At 44.7% G+C, this 19,590-nt stretch overlaps 1 protein-coding gene across 1 annotated transcript; it reads right to left on the reverse strand.

Moving 5' to 3' along the window:
• Positions 1–5,289: 5,289 nt before the first annotated feature.
• LOC148079136 (uncharacterized) lies at positions 5,290–18,979 on the reverse strand. The gene is made up of 11 exons (XM_087792256.1): positions 18,697–18,979; positions 18,441–18,501; positions 18,001–18,143; positions 14,535–17,765; positions 14,348–14,447; positions 13,754–14,187; positions 13,268–13,510; positions 9,168–9,375; positions 7,091–7,208; positions 5,955–6,321; positions 5,290–5,579 (listed from the first exon to the last, which is right to left on the reverse strand). The coding sequence occupies exons 1-11, from the start codon at positions 18,977–18,979 to the stop codon at positions 5,290–5,292; spliced, it is 5,478 nt and encodes a 1,825-aa protein (XP_087648382.1).
• Between the last annotated feature and the right edge of the window lie 611 nt (positions 18,980–19,590).

Genomic DNA, 19,590 nt, shown 5'->3' on the forward strand with positions numbered 1-19,590 from the left:
ATGTTCTTTTTTTATCCTCTCACACCTGCCACTCCTCCTCCACCTTTTATTGTTCCTGTGAACACATGCAAGATTATCCTGTTCAAGTAGTGCAGACTTGTATGTGCTGCCGGTGAATCTCAGCGCAACAGCTTGTGTACCAGACTCTCTCCTTCTGGGGAAGAGGAAACATGCGTCCAACGTTGAAATCCAGATCGATGTCTCTGCCATTCAGGAACTGTGACACCTGCATCTCCACAGAATTGATCTCACCAGCGGCGGCGGCTCTCACATAAGGTGGAGGCCGGATTTTCAATCCAATCACAATTATTTTGGTGATTTTTTCCCTGCTGGTCCAAATCCTCAATGCGATCACTCTAGTCTCAGATTAGCTGCAGCAGGCAGCGACCTTCACAACACGTTTGTTTTCGGGTTCTGGAGTCCGGGAGTTCCACAGTACAATACAGGGTCAAGGTGACCCGAAGGCTCGAAAACAAAATGTGTTTGAGGTATCCCTTGTGTTGTCTCAGGGTCAAGGTGACCCGAAGGCTCGAAAAGAAAATGTGTTTGTGGTATCCCTTGTGTTATCTCTGGGTCAAGGTGTCCCGAAGGCTCGAAAAAAAAATGTGTTTTTGTTATCCTTTGTGGTATCTCAGTGTCAAGGTGAGACAAGGGTGAAAAATTTCAGTTAAATATAAAATCAAAGTTTGAAACGTTAAATAAAAAAACGCTGCACAGGTCGTAGATTCTGAGAAATACTCGCTGGACTTTAATCAGCTGTGAGAGACGACACACCCTCGCTCTGTGGTTAAGAGAAGATAATGACAGAACGTCTGATTTTAACCACTAATGGAATTCTTCAGTTAAGGTCGGCTTGGGGGCAGTGACCAGAGTCCAACTAGTTTACTTTGGAGTGAAGATGTCCTGAAAAAGAGGATGTGACCTTCATTCATCTGAAGCTTTTCAAAATTAAACTATCATTAAAAATATATATCCCATCAATCAATGAGTCATAAATCCCGGAAGTCTCTACCTCCAAGGGACTGGTTGTATAAACAAAGCGTGATCACAGCTGGCTGGACGAGGAGTGAAGCCACTTGACGTCATATTGGACTCTCGTAACCTCTCGTTCGTCCAGATTTCAGAGCAACTTTATAAAGTAATAAGTTCAAAACATGGTCATGACGAGGAACTTACTGTGTCTTGAAGAACGTTTTATTCAACATGTAAATCTTGGAAGGTCTTGACATTAGTTGAACTTTACAAAGTGAATTTATTTCAAGAGAACTTTTCCAAGTGACTGGATGGTGATTTGTCGATCAAACCGAACGACCGATAGTCCCGCCTTCTTCCCTCTCAATGAAATATTGACAAGTTTTCTCACATCAGTTTGAAGGTCATCGACGGAGGCTCAGTTTCCGGCGTCTTCGATCACATGTCTCCGCTGGCATCTGATGGACGAGTCAAGGTATGGTGGTTCCCATTTGGTGGAGCAGGGTTCACATAAGGAGGTTGTTCTTCAGGAGCTGGGTTTGGGAATTTAGGGAACAAACGTGAATGAAGTATAAATTCTACTGTATAAATCAGCCCACAGTGTTTTGTATCCCGATAGGTTGAGCAAAGGTCACAGCGATGCGTTCAGTGTCAAGAGAATACGGAATATTAAAAAAGGAGGAAAATGATTTTCTGCGGTTAAACCATGCTACAGATGTTGGTGGGGAGGCAGCGTGATCAGAGGAGCTGTAACATATTGTAGACTGATGCGACTACGAGTCCATCTGTAGTTTTTATAACTTTCATTTTAAAACTCTTTCCCTTTTCAAACCAACACCCACTTCCTCCAACTCAGCCAATCAGAGTCTCATGATACCTTTACTGACCTGTGTAAAATCCTAAACTTGAAAACTCTATCGTGAACCCCCAACATTTGCCTAGATGAGGATTTATTAATAATTTGTTGTTAATGAAATAATTTAGTTTATGTAAGTTTACAAGATTCGTAAAGGAGTAGCTACGATCTTCTTAAGAGCGCTCTTAGTAACGATTTAAAAAAAAGAAAGAAAAGGTGTGTGTTTCCGTGAGTCACTGTTAGCTTAAGAAGATCTTTCACTAAGAAGGAAGCCTAACTACTCTCAACAACCTTCTCAGCGACTAAATACTCAGTTATCAACGTCAGGAACATTTATATCCTTCATTTTTACGAATAAAAAAATAAACAATGATCAATTTAGCAATGAATATTTTAGTTTTCCACACACATCTGCATACATGAGTTTATAGTAGTACTATGACCAAACCGTTAAACGTTAAATTTCTCTAGTTATTACGTCTATTTATAATATAAAACAACATTAAACTCACTCTTTTGAATTCATATACCTTAATAAAGCAACATATATTACATGAGACCATGAACGTCAAGGAATATTTGTTTATTTTGGGCATGACAGTTTCAATGATGCATTCAAAGGCATAGGAATTTTTTAATGAAGTGAGAAAAATGTAAACGCATCAAGGAAACATGTGTCATTGAACTCAGAGAGGCTCCACCTTATAAAGGTGTTACTAAAGTACACTAAGAGCTTCTTACGAAGCTTCTTTGGCCTGGGTTTTAAGGTTCTCCTATGAGGGCAGTTAAGAACGTGTCTGGGACGTAGAAGAGGATAAAGAAGAAGAGAACGAAGAAGAGGATGAAGAAGAAGAGGTTGAAGAAGAGGACGAAGAAGAGGACAAAGAAGAGGATGAAGAAGAAGAGGACGAAAAAGAAGAGGAAGAAGAAGAAAAGTATGAAGAAGAGGACAAAGAAAAGAGGACGAAGAAGAAGAGGACAAAGAAGAAGAGGACAAAGAAGAGGACAAAGAAGAAGAGGATGAAGAAGAAGATGAAGAGGAAGAGGATGAAGAAGAAGAGGACGAAGAAGAGGACAAAGAAGAGGACAAAGAAGAAGTGGACGAAGAAGAAGAGGATGAAGAAGAGGGCGAAGAAGAAGAGGACAAAAAAGAAGAGGACGAAGAAGAGGATGAAGAAGAATAGGACGAAGAAGAGGATGAAGAAGAGGAGGTCGAAGAAGAGGACGAAGAAGAGGATGAAGAAAAGGACGAAGAAGTGGACGAAAAAGAGGATTAAGAAGAAGAGGACGAAGAAGAGGACGAAGAAGAAGAGGACGAGGAAAAGGACGAAGAAGAGGATGAAGAAGAAGAGGACGAAGAAGAGGAAGAAGAATAAGAGGACGAAGAAGAGGATGAAGAAGAACAGGATGAAGAAGAGGACGAAGAAGAGGATTAAGAAGAGGATGAAGAAGGGGATGAAGAAAAAGAGGACGAAGAAGAGGATGAAGAAGAGGATAAAGAAGAGGATGAAGAAGAAGAGGACGAAGAAGAGGAAGAAGAAGAAGAGGATAAAGAAGAAGAGGACGAAGAAGAGGATGAAGAAGAAGAGGACGAAGAAGAGGATGAAGAAGAGGATGAAGAAGAGGACGAAGAAGAGGATGAAGAAGAAGAGGACGAAGAAGAGGATGAAGAAGAAGAGGACGAAGAAGAGGATGAAGAAGAGGATGAAGAAGAGGACGAAGAAGAGGATGAAGAAGAAGAGGACGAAGAAGAGGATGAAGAAGAGGATGAAGAAGAGGACGAAGAAGAGGATGAAGAAGAGGACGCTGACACAATCTAATCCAACCTGATGAACCACATATTATCGAACTTCCTTAACCACACTATGATTCAGGACAAAGACACACCTTGATTCTAACACACACAAACACACGCACAAACACCCACACCCACACCCACACCTGTGTATCTATACTTCACAAATCAGCTGATATGTACATATCCCTCTCACATACAGAAAAAACGATACAATAAATTGCAAAATAGTAGTTACAAGTATATATTTGTAGTATTGTCCAGTACTTGACTGTGGTATTGTGATATTGTAGTAACAAGTATATATGTGTAGTATTGTCCAGTACCTGACTGTGGTGTTGTGATATTGTAGTAACAAGTATATATGTGTAGTATTGCCGAGTACTTGACTCTGGTGTTGTGATAAGAGTCACACTTAGCTTAAGAAGATCTTTCACTAAGAAGGAAGCCTAATTACTCTTAACAACCTTCTTAGCGACTAAATACTCAGTTATAAACGTCAGGAACATTTATATCCTTCATTTTTACGAATAAAGAATAAACAATGATCAACTAAGCAATGAATATTTAAGTTTTCCACACACATCTGCATACATGAGTTTATAGTAGTACTATGACCAAACCGTTAAACGTTAAATTTCTCTAGTTATTACGTCTATTTATAATATAAAACAACATTAAACTCACTCTTTTGAATTCATACACTTTAATAAAGCAACATATATTACATGAGACCATGAATGTCAAGGAATATTTGTTTATTTCTGGCATGACAGTTTCAATGATGCATTCAAAGGCATAGGAAGAAGAATGACGAAGAAGAAGAGGACGAAGAAGAGGACTAAGAAGAAGAGGACGAAGAAGAGGACGAGGAAGAAGAGGACGAAGAAGAAGAGGAAGAAGAAGAGGAAGAAGAGGACGAAGAAGACGATGAAGAAGAAGAGGACGAAGAAGAAAAGGACGAGGAAGAAGAGGACGAGGAAGAAGAGGACGAGGAAGAAGAGGACGAAGAAGAAGAGGACGAGGAAGAAGAGGACGAAGAAGAGGACAAAGAAGAGGATGAAGAAGAAGAGGACGAAGAAGAGGACGAAGAAGAAGAGGACGAAGAAGAGGACGAAGAAGAAAAGGACGAGGAAGAAGAGGACGAAGAAGAAGAGGACGAAGAAGAAGAGGACGAAGAAGAGGACGAAGAAGAAAAGGACGAGGAAGAAGAGGACGAAGAAGAAGAGGACGAAGAAGAGGACGAAGAAGAAAAGGACGAAGAAGAAGAGGACGAAGAAGAGGACGAAGAAGAAGAGGACGAAGAAGAGGACGAAGAAGAAAAGGACGAGGAAGAAGAGGACGAAGAAGAGGACGAGGAAGAAGAAGATGAAGAAGAAGACGAAAAGAAGAGGACGAAGAAGACAATGAAGAAGAAGAGGACGAAGAAGAGGACGAAGAAGAAAAGGACGAAGAAGAGGATGAAGAAGAAGAGGACGAAGAAGAGGATTAAGAAGAGGATGAAGAAGGGGATGAAGAAGAAGAGGACGAAGAAGAGGATGAAGAAGAGGATAAAGAAGAGGATGAAGAAGAAGAGGACGAAGAAGATATTTTTTGACTTTTAAAATTACTTTATTACAAGGAGGTTTTTTACAATGTTTTCATCCAAAGTGACACTTGCGACTCTTCATTCAAGCCATTGTGCAAATTGTAGTGTGTTTTCTTTCATTGCACAAATCTGTCCATTTTTCCCCCATTTTGTAAAAAACATCTCGGTGTTGTTGGTGACTCTGTGGAAGCAGAACTCCAGCCTCAGTCTGGATCTAATGTCTTGTCTCCACAGAGTCACCACATCCAGCGAGTGTCCATTCTGCAGCTGGTCCCTGCGAGTCAGATACACCGCCATCTTTGCCTCGCCCACCAGGTAGTTTAGAATCTGGCTTCTTTCTTTGTGTTTCTTGGTGTATCTGACTCCGCCTATAAAAACAGGGACAAAAAACACAAGGTTAAAAAGACTAAAAACAACAGTTAAAACATTAAAAAACCCTGTCAGCCTCCCACACTCTTTAAAAATGTGAAAAGTGTTCTCTGGTTGGCTGCAGAATGGACACTTGTTTAAAACCCCGGGGTTAAAACGCGCTAAAAAGGAGTTGCTTGCGATCGCCCCGTGTAAAATCCTCCACTGGAGGTCACTGGTTCTTTTTCTCAGAGGTGGCTTGTACAGTGACCTCCACTGTGGGCCCCAGTCCCCAAGTCTGTCTGTCCATTTGTTAGTCGGTCGTCGTAAAGGGTCTTCTGGTTTAGAATCTTCACAAAGTTCACATAAAAGCTCCTCTTAGTGGCCTTGTGTACTGTTAGAACGTCTCTTCTCCGTGGTGGTCAGGAGTGGGCTGTTGTTGTTGTCCCGGACCTCAGGGCTCAGGTGCAGGTCCGGGAAGAGGTCCGCTGGGTCCGGCTCCAGCCCCCCGTCTGTGTACTGGTGGGGTAAAGTTCTTTCCGGAGCCGTGATCCTTTCGTTCCATTTGTCCAGTGATCTCCCAGCGAACCTCACAGAGCGTATCCCCAGTAATGTCCCGGCAGCCCGGGCGTCCGAGAGCTCCGGTCCCACAGCGTCCACGAGTTGCTGCAGGGATATGGTCTTACTTCTGACCAGCGCCCCCGTCAGCCCAGGTAAAGTACTGCTGCTGATGTCCAGCCTTGCTCCGTGGATCAGCGGCTGCTTTAAAAACCAGTGCAGAAGATTAAAGACATGATTGTGGCTCTGTTTAAAAAGCGAACACGCTTTAAAAACACCCTGATAAAAAGAAGGTACATTGTTGAGATTTAAAAGATTAAAATCTGTGAAAAACAGAGCTGTGTCCAGCCCCAGATTGTTGACACGCTTTAAAATCCAGCTGCTCACATCCCTCCACACCAAGCCTGAGGGACTGGTCAAGTACTTCTGGATGTATTGAAGTCTAAAAGTGGCAGTTCTACTAGCCAGGTGGATTAGGCCCTGGCCCCCCTCTTCACGAGGTAAAAACAAGACTGACTGTGGCACCCAATGGAACCCTCCCCAGAAGAAGTCGACCATTTTTGACTGTATCTTCTCGAGCAGGCCGGGGGGAGGGTTTAACACGGTGAGTTGGTGCCACAGCAGTGACGCTACAAGATTGTTTAAAACCAGTGTTCTTCCTCTGAAAGACATTTATTTTTCTAGCCATTTCCATTTTTCAATTTTTCCTTCAATTTTCTGTAAAACACAATCCCAGTTCTTTTTTTCATAATCTTTGTTCCCTAAAAACACGCCAAGATATTTAAAACCATCGTTTTTCCATATTAGGTTTTGGGGCAGAACTGGGGGACCGCCTCGCCAACCGTTCAGACATACAGCCTCACTTTTTCCCCAGTTCACCCTCGCAGCAGACATGGTGGAGAAATCATTAGTTAAAGTGATGAGTGCATTAACATCCTGCTGATCTTTTATTAAAACAACCATGAACACTCGCGCGGATGTTGTGAAGAAGGGGTTCCAGGGAGAGTGCATAGAGCATGCCCGACAGAGCTACCTCCTCCACGGCTAACCGGGAGCCGGCGCCCAACTTGACGCCGTGCTTCCTAGTCAACCTGGTGAAGTCACCCGTTACCACCATAGTGACGTCACACAAAAAACACCTTTTAACGAAAATAAACTTACACCGCACTTCACCAAGTGAAAACTATAACATTTATTAAACTATAAACGAAAAAAAAGATAGATAAAGCCCGAAAAAACACACTTTCTCAGACCGGTTCTCTCAGCTCCTTCCGCACACCTCCACTCATGTGAAGAAGAAGAAGAAGAAGAAGAAGAGGATGAAGAAGAAGAGGACGAAGAAGAGTAGGAAGAAGAGGACGAAGAAGAGGGCGAAGAAGAGTAGGAAGAAGAGGATGAAGAAGAGGACGCTGACACAATCTGGTCCAACCTGATGATCAACATATTATCAAACTTCCTTTAACCACACTATGATTCAGGACAAATACACACCTTGATTCTAACACACACACACGCACACACACCCACACCCACACACACACACTCTCTCACACACACACACACACACACACACACACACACACACACACACACACACACACACACACACACACACACACACACACACACACACACACACAAACACCCACACCCACACCCACACACACACCTGTGTATCTATACTTCACAAATCAGCTGATATGTACATATCCCTCTCACAAACAGAAAAAACGATACAATAAATTGCAAAATAGTAGTTACAAGTATATATTTGTAGTATTGTCCAGTACTTGACTGTGGTATTGTGATATTGTAGTAACAAGTATATATGTGTAGTATTGTCCAGTACCTTACTGTGGTGTTGTGATATTGTAGTAACAAGTATATATGTGTAGCATTGTCCAGTACCTTACTGTGGTGTTGTGATATTGTAGTAACAAGTATATATTTGTAGTATTGTCGAGTACTTGACTCTGGTGTTGTGATAGTGTAGTAACAAGGATATATGTGTAGTATTGTCCAGTACTTGACTCTGGTGTTGTGATAAGAGTCACACTTAGCTTAAGAAGATCTTTCACTAAGAAGGAAGCCTAACTACTCTTAACAACCTTCTTAGCCTTTAAATACTCAGTTATAAACGTCAGGAATTTATATCCTTCATTTTTACGAATAAAAAATAAACAATGATCAACTAAGCAATGAATATTTAAGTTTTCCACACACATCTGCATACATGAGTTTATAGTAGTACTATGACCAAACCGTTAAACGTTAAATTTCTCTAGTTATTACGTCTATTTATAATATAAAACAACATTAAACTCACTCTTTTGAATTCATACACTTTAATAAAGCAACATATATTACATGAGACCATGAATGTCAAGGAATATTTGTTTATTTCGGGCATGACAGTTTCAATGATGCATTCAAAGGCATAGGAAGAAGAAGGACGAAGAAGAAGAGGACGAAGAAGAGGACTAAGAAGAAGAGGACGAAGAAGAGGACTAAGAAGAAGAGGACGAGGAAGAAGAGGACGAAGAAGAGGACTAAGAAGAAGAGGACGAGGAAGAGGACTAAGAAGAAGAGGACGAGGAAGAAGAGGACGAAGAAGACGATGAAGAAGAAAGAGGACGAAGAAGAAAAGGACGAGGAAGAAGAGGACGAGGAAGAGGACGAGGAAGAAGAGGACAAGGAAGAAGAGGACGAAGAAGAAGAGGAAGAAGAAGAGGACGAGGAAGAAGAGGACGAAGAAGAAGAGGACGAAGAAGACAATGAAGAAGAAGAGGACGAAGGAGAGGACAAAGAAGAGGATGAAGAAGAAGAGGACGAAGAAGAGGATGAAGAAGAGGATAAAGAAGAGGATGAAGAAGAAGAGGACGAAGAAGATATTTTTTGACTTTTAAAATTACTTTATTACAAGGAGGTTTTTTACAATGTTTTCATCCAAAGTGACACTTGCGACTCTTCATTCAAGCCATTGTGCAAATTGTAGTGTGTTTTCTTTCATTGCACAAATCTGTCTATTTTTCCCCCATTTTGTAAAAAACATCTCGGTGTTGTTGGTGACTCTGTGGAAGCAGAACTCCAGCCTCAGTCTGGATCTAATGTCTTGTCTCCACAGAGTCACCACATCCAGCGAGTGTCCATTCTGCAGCTGGTCCCTGCGAGTCAGATACACCGCCATCTTTGCCTCGCCCACCAGGTAGTTTAGAATCTGGCTTCTTTCTTTGTGTTTCTTGGTGTATCTGACTCCGCCTATAAAAACAGGGACAAAAAACACAAGGTTAAAAAGACTAAAAACAACAGTTAAAACATTAAAAAACCCTGTCAGCCTCCCACACTCTTTAAAAATGTGAAAAGTGTTCTCTGGTTGGCTGCAGAATGGACACTTGTTTAAAACCCCGGGGTTAAAACGCGCTAAAAAGGAGTTGCTCGCGATCGCCCCGTGTAAAATCCTCCACTGGAGGTCACTGGTTCTTTTTCTCAGAGGTGGCTTGTACAGTGACCTCCACTGTGGGCCCCAGTCCCCAAGTCTGTCTGTCCATTTGTTAGTCGGTCGTCGTAAAGGGTCTTCTGGTTTAGAAGTACTTCTGGATGTATTGAAGTCTAAAAGTGGCAGTTCTACTAGCCAGGTGGATTAGGCCCTGGCCCCCCTCTTCACAAGGTAAAAACAAGACTGACTGTGGCACCCAATGGAACCCTCCCCAGAAGAAGTCGACCATTTTTGACTGTATCTTCTCGAGCAGGCCGGGGGGAGGGTTTAACACGGTGAGTTGGTGCCACAGCAGTGACGCTACAAGATTGTTTAAAACCAATGTTCTTCCTCTGAAAGACATTTATTTTTGTAGCCATTTCCATTTTTCACACAAAAAACACCCTTAAACGAAAATAAACTTACACCGCACTTCACCAAGTGAAAACTATAACATTTATTAAACTATAAATGAAAAAAAAGATAAATAAAGCCCGAAAAAACACACTTTCTCAGACCGGTTCTCTCAGCTCCTTCCGCACACCTCCACTCATGTGAAGAAGAAGAAGAAGAGGGTGAAGAAGAAGAGGACGAAGAAGAGGATGAAGAAGAAGAGTAGGAAGAAGAGGACGAAGAAGAGGACGAAGAAGAGGACGAAGAAGAGGACGAAGAAGAGGATGAAGAAGAAGAGGACGAAGAAGAGTAGGAAGAAGAGGACGAAGAAGAGGACGAAGAAGAGGATGAAGAAGAGGATGAAGAAGAAGAGGACGAAGAAGAGTAGGAAGAAGAGGATGAAGAAGAGGACGCTGACACAATCTGGTCCAACCTGATGATCCACATATTATCAAACTTCCTTTAACCACACTATGATTCAGGACAAATACACACCTTGATTCTAACACACACACACACACACACACACACACACACACACACACACACACACACACACACACACACACACACACACACACACACACACACACACACACACACACACACACACACACACACACACGCACACACGCACACACAAACACCCACACCCACACCCACACACACACCTGTGTATCTATACTTCACAAATCAGCTGATATGTACATATCCCTCTCACAAACAGAAAAAACGATACAATAAATTGCAAAATAGTAGTTACAAGTATATATTTGTAGTATTGTCCAGTACTTGACTGTGGTATTGTGATATTGTAGTAACAAGTATATATGTGTAGTATTGTCCAGTACCTGACTGTGGTGTTGTGATATTGTAGTAACAAGTATATATGTGTAGCATTGTCGAGTACTTGTCTCTGGTGTTGTGATAGTGTAGTAACAAGTATATATGTGTAGTATTGCCGAGTACTTGACTCTGGTGTTGTGATAAGAGTCACTCTTAGCTTAAGAAGATCTTTCACTAAGAAGGAAGCCTAACTACTCTTAACAACCTTCTTAGCGACTAAATACTCAGTTATAAACGTCAGGAACATTTATATCCTTCATTTTTACGAATAAAAAATAAACAATGATCAACTAAGCAATGAATATTTAAGTTTTCCACACACATCTGCATACATGAGTTTATAGTAGTACTATGACCAAACCGTTAAACGTTAAATTTCTCTAGTTATTACGTCTATTTATAATATAAAACAACATTAAACTCACTCTTTTGAATTCATACACTTTAATAAAGCAACATATATTACATGAGACCATGAATGTCAAGGAATATTTGTTTATTTCGGGCATGACAGTTTCAATGATGCATTCAAAGGCATAGGAAGAAGAAGGACGAAGAAGAAGAGGACGGAGAAGAGGACGAAGAAGAAGAGGACGAAGAAGAGGACGAGGAAGAAGAGGAAGAAGAAGAGGACGAGGAAGAAGAGGACGAAGAAGAAGAGGACGAAGAAGAGGACGAAGAAGAAAAGGACGAGGAAGAAGAGGACGAAGAAGAGGACGAGGAAGAAGAGGAAGAAGAAGAAGAAGAGGACGAAGAAGAAGAGGAAGAAGAAGAGGACGAAGAAGACAATGAAGAAGAAGAGGACGAAGAAGAAAAGGACGAAGAAGAGGATGAAGAAGAGGACGAAGAAGAGGACGAAGAAGAGGATTAAGAAGAGGATGAAGAAGGGGATGAAGAAGAAGAGGACGAAGAAGAGGAAGAAGAAGAAGAGTAGGAAGAAGAGGACGAAGAAGAGGACGAAGAAGAGGACGAAGAAGAGGACGAAGAAGAGGACGAAGAAGAGGACGAAGAAGAGGACGCTGACACAATCTGGTCCAACCTGATGATCCACATATTATCAAACTTCCTTTAACCACACTATGATTCAGGACAAAGACACACCTTGATTCTAACACACACACACACACACACACACACACACACACACACAAACACCCACACCCACACACACACCTGTGTATCTATACTTCACAAATCAGCTGATATGTACATATCCCTCTCACAAACAGAAAAAACGATACAATAAATTGCAAAATAGTAGTTACAAGTATATATTTGTAGTATTGTCCAGTACTTGACTGTGGTATTGTGATATTGTAGTAACAAGTATATATGTGTAGTATTGTCCAGTACCTGACTGTGGTTTTATGATATCGTAGTAACAAGTATATATGTGTAGCATTGTCGAGTACTTGACTCTGGTGTTGTGATAGTGTAGTAACAAGGATATATGTGTAGTATTGCCAAGTACTTGACTCTGGTGTTGTGATAAGAGTCACACTTAGCTTAAGAAGATCTTTTACTAAGAAGGAAGCCTAACTACTCTTAACAACCTTCTTAGCGACTAAATACTCAGTTATAAACGTCAGGAACATTTATATCCTTCATTTTTACGAATAAAAAATAAACAATGATCAACTAAGCAATGAATATTTTGAAGTTTTCCACACACATCTGCATACATGAGTTTATAGTAGTACTATGACCAAACCGTTAAACGTTAAATTTCTCTAGTTATTACGTCTATTTATAATATAAAACAACATTAAACTCACTCTTTTGAATTCATACACTTTAATAAAGCAACATATATTACATGAGACCATGAATGTCAAGGAATATTTGTTTATTTCGGGCATGACAGTTTCAATGATGCATTCAAAGGCATAGGAAGAAGAAGGACGAAGAAGAAGAGGACGAAGAAGAGGACGAGGAAGAAGAGGACGAAGAAGAAGAGGAAGAAGAAGAGGACGAGGAAGAAGAGGACGAAGAAGACGATGAAGAAGAAGAGGACGAAGAAGAAAAGGACGAGGAAGAAGAGGACGAAGAAGAGTACGAGGAAGAAGAGGACGAGGAAGAAGAGGCTGAAGAAGAAGAGGAAGAAGAAGAGGAAGAGGAAGAAGAGGACGAAGAAGAAGAGGACGAAGAAGACAATGAAGAAGAAGAGGACGAAGAAGAAAAGGACAATGAAGAGGATGAAGAAGAAGAGGACGAAGAAGAGGATTAAGAAGAGGATGAAGAAGGGGATGAAGAAGAAGAGGATGAAGAAGAGGATAAAGAAGAGGATGAAGAAGAAGAGGACGAAGAAGATATTTTTTGACTTTTAAAATTACTTTATTACAAGGAGGTTTTTTACAATGTTTTCATCCAAAGTGACACTTGCGACTCTTCATTCAAGCCATTGTGCAAATTGTAGTGTGTTTTCTTTCATTGCACAAATCTGTCTATTTTTCCCCCATTTTGTAAAAAACATCTCGGTGTTGTTGGTGACTCTGTGGAAGCAGAACTCCAGCCTCAGTCTGGATCTAATGTTTTGTCTCCACAGAGTCACCACATCCAGCGAGTGTCCATTCTGCAGCTGGTCCCTGCGAGTCAGATACACCGCCATCTTTGCCTCGCCCACCAGGTAGTTTAGAATCTGGCTTCTTTCTTTGTGTTTCTTGGTGTATCTGACTCGGCCTATAAAAACAGGGACAGAGAACACGGTTAAAAAGACTAAAAACAACAGTTAAAACATTAAAAAACCCTGTCAGCCTCCCACACTCTTTAAAAATGTGAAAAGTGTTCTCTGGTTGGCTGCAGAATGGACACTTGTTTAAAACCCCGGGGTTAAAACGCGCTAAAAAGGAGTTGCTCGCGATCGCCCCGTGTAAAATCCTCCACTGGAGGTCACTGGTTCTTTTTCTCAGAGGTGGCTTGTACAGTGACCTCCACTGTGGGCCCCAGTCCCCAAGTCTGTCTGTCCATTTGTTAGTCGGTCGTCGTAAAGGGTCTTCTGGTTTAGAATCTTCACAAAGTTCACATAAAAGCTCCTCTTAGTGGCCTTGTGTACGGTTAGAACGTCTCTGTCCGTGGTGGTCAGGAGTGGGCTGTTGTTGTTGTCCCGGACCTCAGGGCTCAGGTGCAGGTCCGGGAAGAGGTCAGCTGGGTCCGGCTCCAGCCCGCCGTCTGTGTACTGGTGGAGTAAAGTTCTTTCCGGAGCCGTGATCCTTTCGTTCCATTTGTCCAGTGATCTCCCAGCGAACCTCACTGTAACAGGTTGGCGTGGGGGGTAAAGGAGGTTTGGGGCACAGGTGCGGACCCAGGGGTCTCTTAAAGTTATCCCCGGAGGGATAACCACAAAATCGCACAAGCGACTACAGGGGAGGGGGAGAAAACAAAAAGCACAAGGCTACCTTTTAATAACCAAAACTAAAGTGAGAACCAAACCACTGCTGCCAAGCAGCTGAACGAAAGACAAGAAACTTGAACAATATTTTTCTGTCACTCAGAGGGCACTCAGAGTGAACCTCTCACCATCGCATAGAGCAAACAATGAGCAGCACAGAGCACTGGGGTCTCAGGGCAGATATAGCCTCGTCACACCTGGGCTCAATCAGCCAATCAGTGCACACACCTGATTGCAGAGAGTGAATCAGTCACCATTCTCACGGAGGCGAAACACTCCGTTTCCTCACAGGATCCCCCCTCTAAGGAACGGCACCTGACGTTCCCACAGGACCCCCAGGCTGGAGGCGGCGAAAGTCCCGGATCAGTGTTGGGTCCAAAATGTCCCTAGCTGGGACCCAGGCACGCTCCTCAGGCCCATATCCCTCCCAGTCCACCAGGTACTGAATCCCACGTCCCACACGACGACTGTTCAATATCCGCTGAACCGTGTACGCTGGTTGACCCCCAACCAGCCTGGGTGGAGGCGGAGGCCTCTCTGGAGGTGCCAGTGGACTGGAGCTGACCGGCTTAAGGCGGGAAACATGAAACAAGGGGTGGATTCTCATCGACCGGGGAAGCAGAAGGCGGAAAGTGACAGGGTTTATCCTTCGAATGATCTTGAAGGGACCAACGAAACGTGGCGCCAATTTGCGAGACTCAACCCGCAGTGGGAGATCCCTTGTGGAGAGCCACACCCTTTGACCAACCCGATAGTTTGGGGCTGGGCGGCGATGCTGGTCAGCATAATGCTTCTGCCGTGCCACAGCCTGTTGAAGAGAAGCACGAACACGCCTCCAGGTAGCACGACACCGCTGGACAAACTGAGCCGCCGAAGGCACCCCTACCTCCCTCTCCTGTTCTGGGAACAACGGTGGCTGATATCCATACTGACACTCAAAAGGAGAGAGACCAGTGGATGCATTCTTTAAAGTGTTATAAGAATACTCAGCCCACACCAGTTGTTCGCTCCACGTGGTAGGATTGGAGGACACCAGGCAACAAAGTGTTCTCTCGAGTGTCTGATTGGTGCGCTCAGTCTGACCGTTGGTCTCGGGGTGAAACCCTGACGAGAGACTAGCCGAAGCACCCACAAGGGAACAAAATGCCTTCCAGAAACGGGAAGCAAACTGGGGACCTCGGTCAGAGACAATGTCTTGGGGGAGACCGTGGTAGCAAAAGACATGCTTGACTACAAGTCGGGCAGTCTCTAGGGCAGAAGGAAGCTTAGGGAGCGGGATGAAATGGGCTGCCTTTGAGAACCGATCTACTACGACCATAATGACAGTGAACCCTTTCGATGAGGGTAGTCCGGTAATAAAATCCAGGGCCACATGAGACCAAGGGCGTTTCGGAATAAGTAAGGGCTGGAGCAGACCGGCAGGCGGCTGTTGTGACGTCTTGTTTTGGGCACAAATGGTGCAAGCCGCCACAAACTCGCTCACATCTCTCGCCATCCGGGGCCACCAGAATCTCTGTTTGAGAAAACCCATAGTGCGATGAACACCAGGGTGATTGGTGAGGCGTGAAGAGTGACCCCACTGAAGAACTTGTGGTCGCACTCCTGCTGGAACATACCGACAGCCTGGGGGCCCCCCTCCTGGGTCGGGCTCCTGCTGTTGAGCCCCCTGAACCACTGTGTCAATCTCCCAGGTGATTGGGGCAAGGATGCGAGTGAGGGGCACAATGGGCTCTGGAGAACTGTCACGACCTGAACACTCATATCGTCGAGATAGGGCATCCGGCTTCAGATTCTTCGAGCCTGGACGGTATGAAAGATTGAAATCAAACCTGTTGAAAAACAGGGCCCAGCGAGCTTGGCGGGGATTTAAGCGCTTGGCCTGCTGGATATATGCCAGATTCTTATGGTCTGTCCAGACCTGAAACGGATGCTCGCAACCTTCAAGCCAATGGCGGCACTCCTCCAGAGCCAACTTCACGGCCAGCAGCTCCTTGTTACCCACATCGTAATTTCTCTCGGCTGGTAGAAGACGCCGAGAGAAGAATGTGCAAGGGTGGAGCTTTTTGTCCTTAGGAGAGCTTTGGGACAAAACCGCCCCCACTCCCACATCTGAGGCATCCACCTCGACAACAAATGGTATGGAGGGGTCTGGGTGAATCAGGACCGGTGCGGTGGTAAACTTTCTCTTAAGTTCCGTAAATGCCTTCTCAGCCCCTGGAGACCAATGAAATCGTGAAGGAGGGCCCTTTACCAGTGCTGAAATAGGGGCAGCAATCGAGCTAAAGCCCCTAATGAAGCGTCGATAAAAATTAGCGAACCCCAAAAAGCGCTGAACTTGTCTGACAGAGTCAGGTTGAGGCCAATCTTGCACCGCTTTGACCTTGCTTGGGTCCATTCTGACACTGCCCTGCTCCACAATGTACCCCAGAAACTTGACTGTGGGGGCATGGAAGACACATTTCTCCGCCTTGACAAAGAGTTGGTGCGCCAACAACCTCTGGAGAACTCTCTTAACATGAGACACATGCTCCAGATAGGACTTTGAAAAAATCAAAATGTCATCCAAATACACATAGACAAAATATTCAAGCATCTCCCTGAGGACATCATTGACCAATGCCTGGAAAACTGCGGGAGCATTCGAAAGTCCAAAGGGCATGACCAGATATTCATAGTGCCCCCGTGAAGTGTTGAACGCCGTTTTCCACTCATCTCCCTCTCGTATGCGCACCAAATTATAGGCATTCCTAAGGTCCAACTTGGTAAAAAACGATGCACCCTGAAGTTGTTCAAATGCCGTGGACATGAGAGGGAGTGGGTAGCGATTTTTAACTGTGATGCTATTTAGGCCCCTGTAATCAATGCAGGGTCTAAGCCCCCCATCTTTCTTCCCCACAAAGAAAAACCCGGCTCCAGCAGGAGATGTAGAGGGGCGAATGAAACCTGCAGCTAAAGCCTCATCAATATAGCCCGCCATAGCTGATGTTTCAGGTTGTGATAACGAATACAGGTGGCCCCTGGGGGGCGTAGCGCCTGGGAGGAGATCGATGGAACAATCATACGGCCTATGCGGAGGAAGGGTGGAAGCCTTCTGTTTATTAAAGACCTCACTAAGTTCAACATACTCTGCCGGAACCCCACTGGGAAGATTAGACACAGAAGACAAAGAGTCGGAAGGAGTCACGGGCTCAAGAGCCCCAAGAGTCAGGGGAACACTGGGGGTAGCACAGGTGAGACCTAATGAACCGGGAGTTTTTGAGGCAGAGGAGGTGGTAGCAGCAGGAGGCCCCAGGCCCAAAGGTTGGAGTCGCACCAAGTCTGAGTCCCTCATGTGAGAAGCACAGTCTGGGCCCCAGCTCAGCACCTGCCCCACCCTCGAATTGATGTGGGGGTTGTGTTCCTTGAGCCATGGGTGTCCCAGAATGAAGGGTAACTGAGGTGTATCAATAAGAAAAAACTTAATCGCTTCCGTGTGATTGCCAATGCGAATGCAAATCGGACAGGTGACCTTCTCAACCCTACCCCTACCCAACGGTCGCCCATCCACTGTGGTGATTGCAAGTGGACAAGGAAGATCAAAAATTGGTAGATTTAGATTAGGGGCCAGGGTTGAGTCCATAAAACTACCTGCTGCTCCTGAGTCAACAAATGCCGAAAGCGCCAGTCTCCATCCCAAAATAACTCAAAGGGCAAGTAAGTGTGATTATCCACAAAAGGGGAAATATTATGACTCGGCGAGACCTCCCCACGGTCTGCAGAGTCTACTCGTTTCCCTGCATACCGGGTTTTTGCATTGAGGGGCACTGGCGAATGAAGTGACCTCCCCTGCCACAGTATAGACAAGCTCCACTGCTCATACGTCTCTGTCTCTCCGCAGAGGTAAGCCGTGTGCGTCCTATCTGCATGGGTTCATGATCATCACTGCTAAGGGGCAAGTTAGTCGTTTCAGAAGAGATGCTGGACTCCTCAGACATAGGGCGGGGGTATCCCTGTTTTCTCTCCCTGTTGCGCTCACAAATTCTGTTGTCAATTCTAATGGCCAATGAGATTAAATCCTCAAGTGAATCCGGAACCTCACAGGAAGCTAGCTCATCCTTAACCCTCTCAGATAAGGCATTACCAAAAGTGGTCACTAGAGCCTCCATGTTCCAACCAGACTCCGTAGCTAAAGTTCGGAATAGAATTGAAAATTCTGCAACACTTGAAGAACCCTGACGTAACCTAAGGAGGCGTTTGGCAGCTTCGTGGCCACTTACATCATGGTCGAACACCTGCCTCATCTCTGCAAAGAAGAGAGCAGAGTCAGCACAGGCCGGTGTCTGTTTATCCCACAAGGCTGTAGCCCATGCAAGGGCCTTGCTTGAAAGAAGGGATATTATATATGCGACCCGGGCTCGGTCTGTGCTAAACATAGAGGGTCGTAACTCAAACACTAAACTGCATTGGGTTGTAAATCCCTTACACCTCCCTGGATGACCGTCATAGCGGGCTGGGGTTGCCAGCTTGGTCTCCTGGACTACAAAAGGGTCATGGGGTGGAACTGGAGGTGCTTGGGCGAGGGTTGGCCCAGGTGGCTGTAAACGGGCCAGTATCTCCCGCAGCATGCAGTCCTGCGAGGCCTGTTGCTCCACAATGGCACGTAGCGTTTGATCATGTGAGTCCAACAGGGCTCCTTGAGCCGAAATGGCCTGTCTATGGACCTCTAAACTGTCCCCAGCAGCACTAGTGGGACCCGCTGTGCCCTCCATTGGGCTGCTCATTCTGTAACAGGTTGGCGTGGGGGGAAAGGAGGTTTGGGGCACAGTTGCGGACCCAGGGGTCTCTTAAAGTTATCCCCGGAGGGATAACCACAAAATCGCACAAGCGACTACAGGGGAGGGGGAGAAAACAAAAAGCACAAGGCTACCTTTTAATAACCAAAACTAAAGTGAGAACCAAACCACTGCTGCCAAGCAGCTGAACGAAAGACAAGAAACTTGAACAATATTTTTCTGTAACTCAGAGGGCACTCAGAGTGAACCTCTCACCATCGCAATGAGCAAACAATCAGCCAATCAGTGCACACACCTGATTGCAGAGAGTGAATCAGTCACCATTCTCACGGAGGCGAAACACTCCGTTTCCTCACACTCACAGAGCGTATCCCCAGTAATGTCCCGGCAGCCCGGGCGTCCGAGAGCGCCGGTCACACAGCGTCCACGAGTTGCTGCAGGGATATGGTCTTACTTCTGACCAGCGCCCCCGTCAGCCCAGGTAAAGTACTGCTGCTGATGTCCAGCCTTGCTCCGTGGATCAGCGGCTGCTTTAAAAACCAGTGCAGAAGATTAAAGACATGATTGTGGCGAACACGCTTTAAAAACACCCTGATAAA

This window comes from Callionymus lyra, chromosome 5, assembly GCF_982586985.1.
Source record: "Callionymus lyra chromosome 5, fCalLyr1.hap1.1, whole genome shotgun sequence".
In the NCBI taxonomy this organism is placed as follows: domain Eukaryota; kingdom Metazoa; phylum Chordata; class Actinopteri; order Syngnathiformes; family Callionymidae; genus Callionymus; species Callionymus lyra.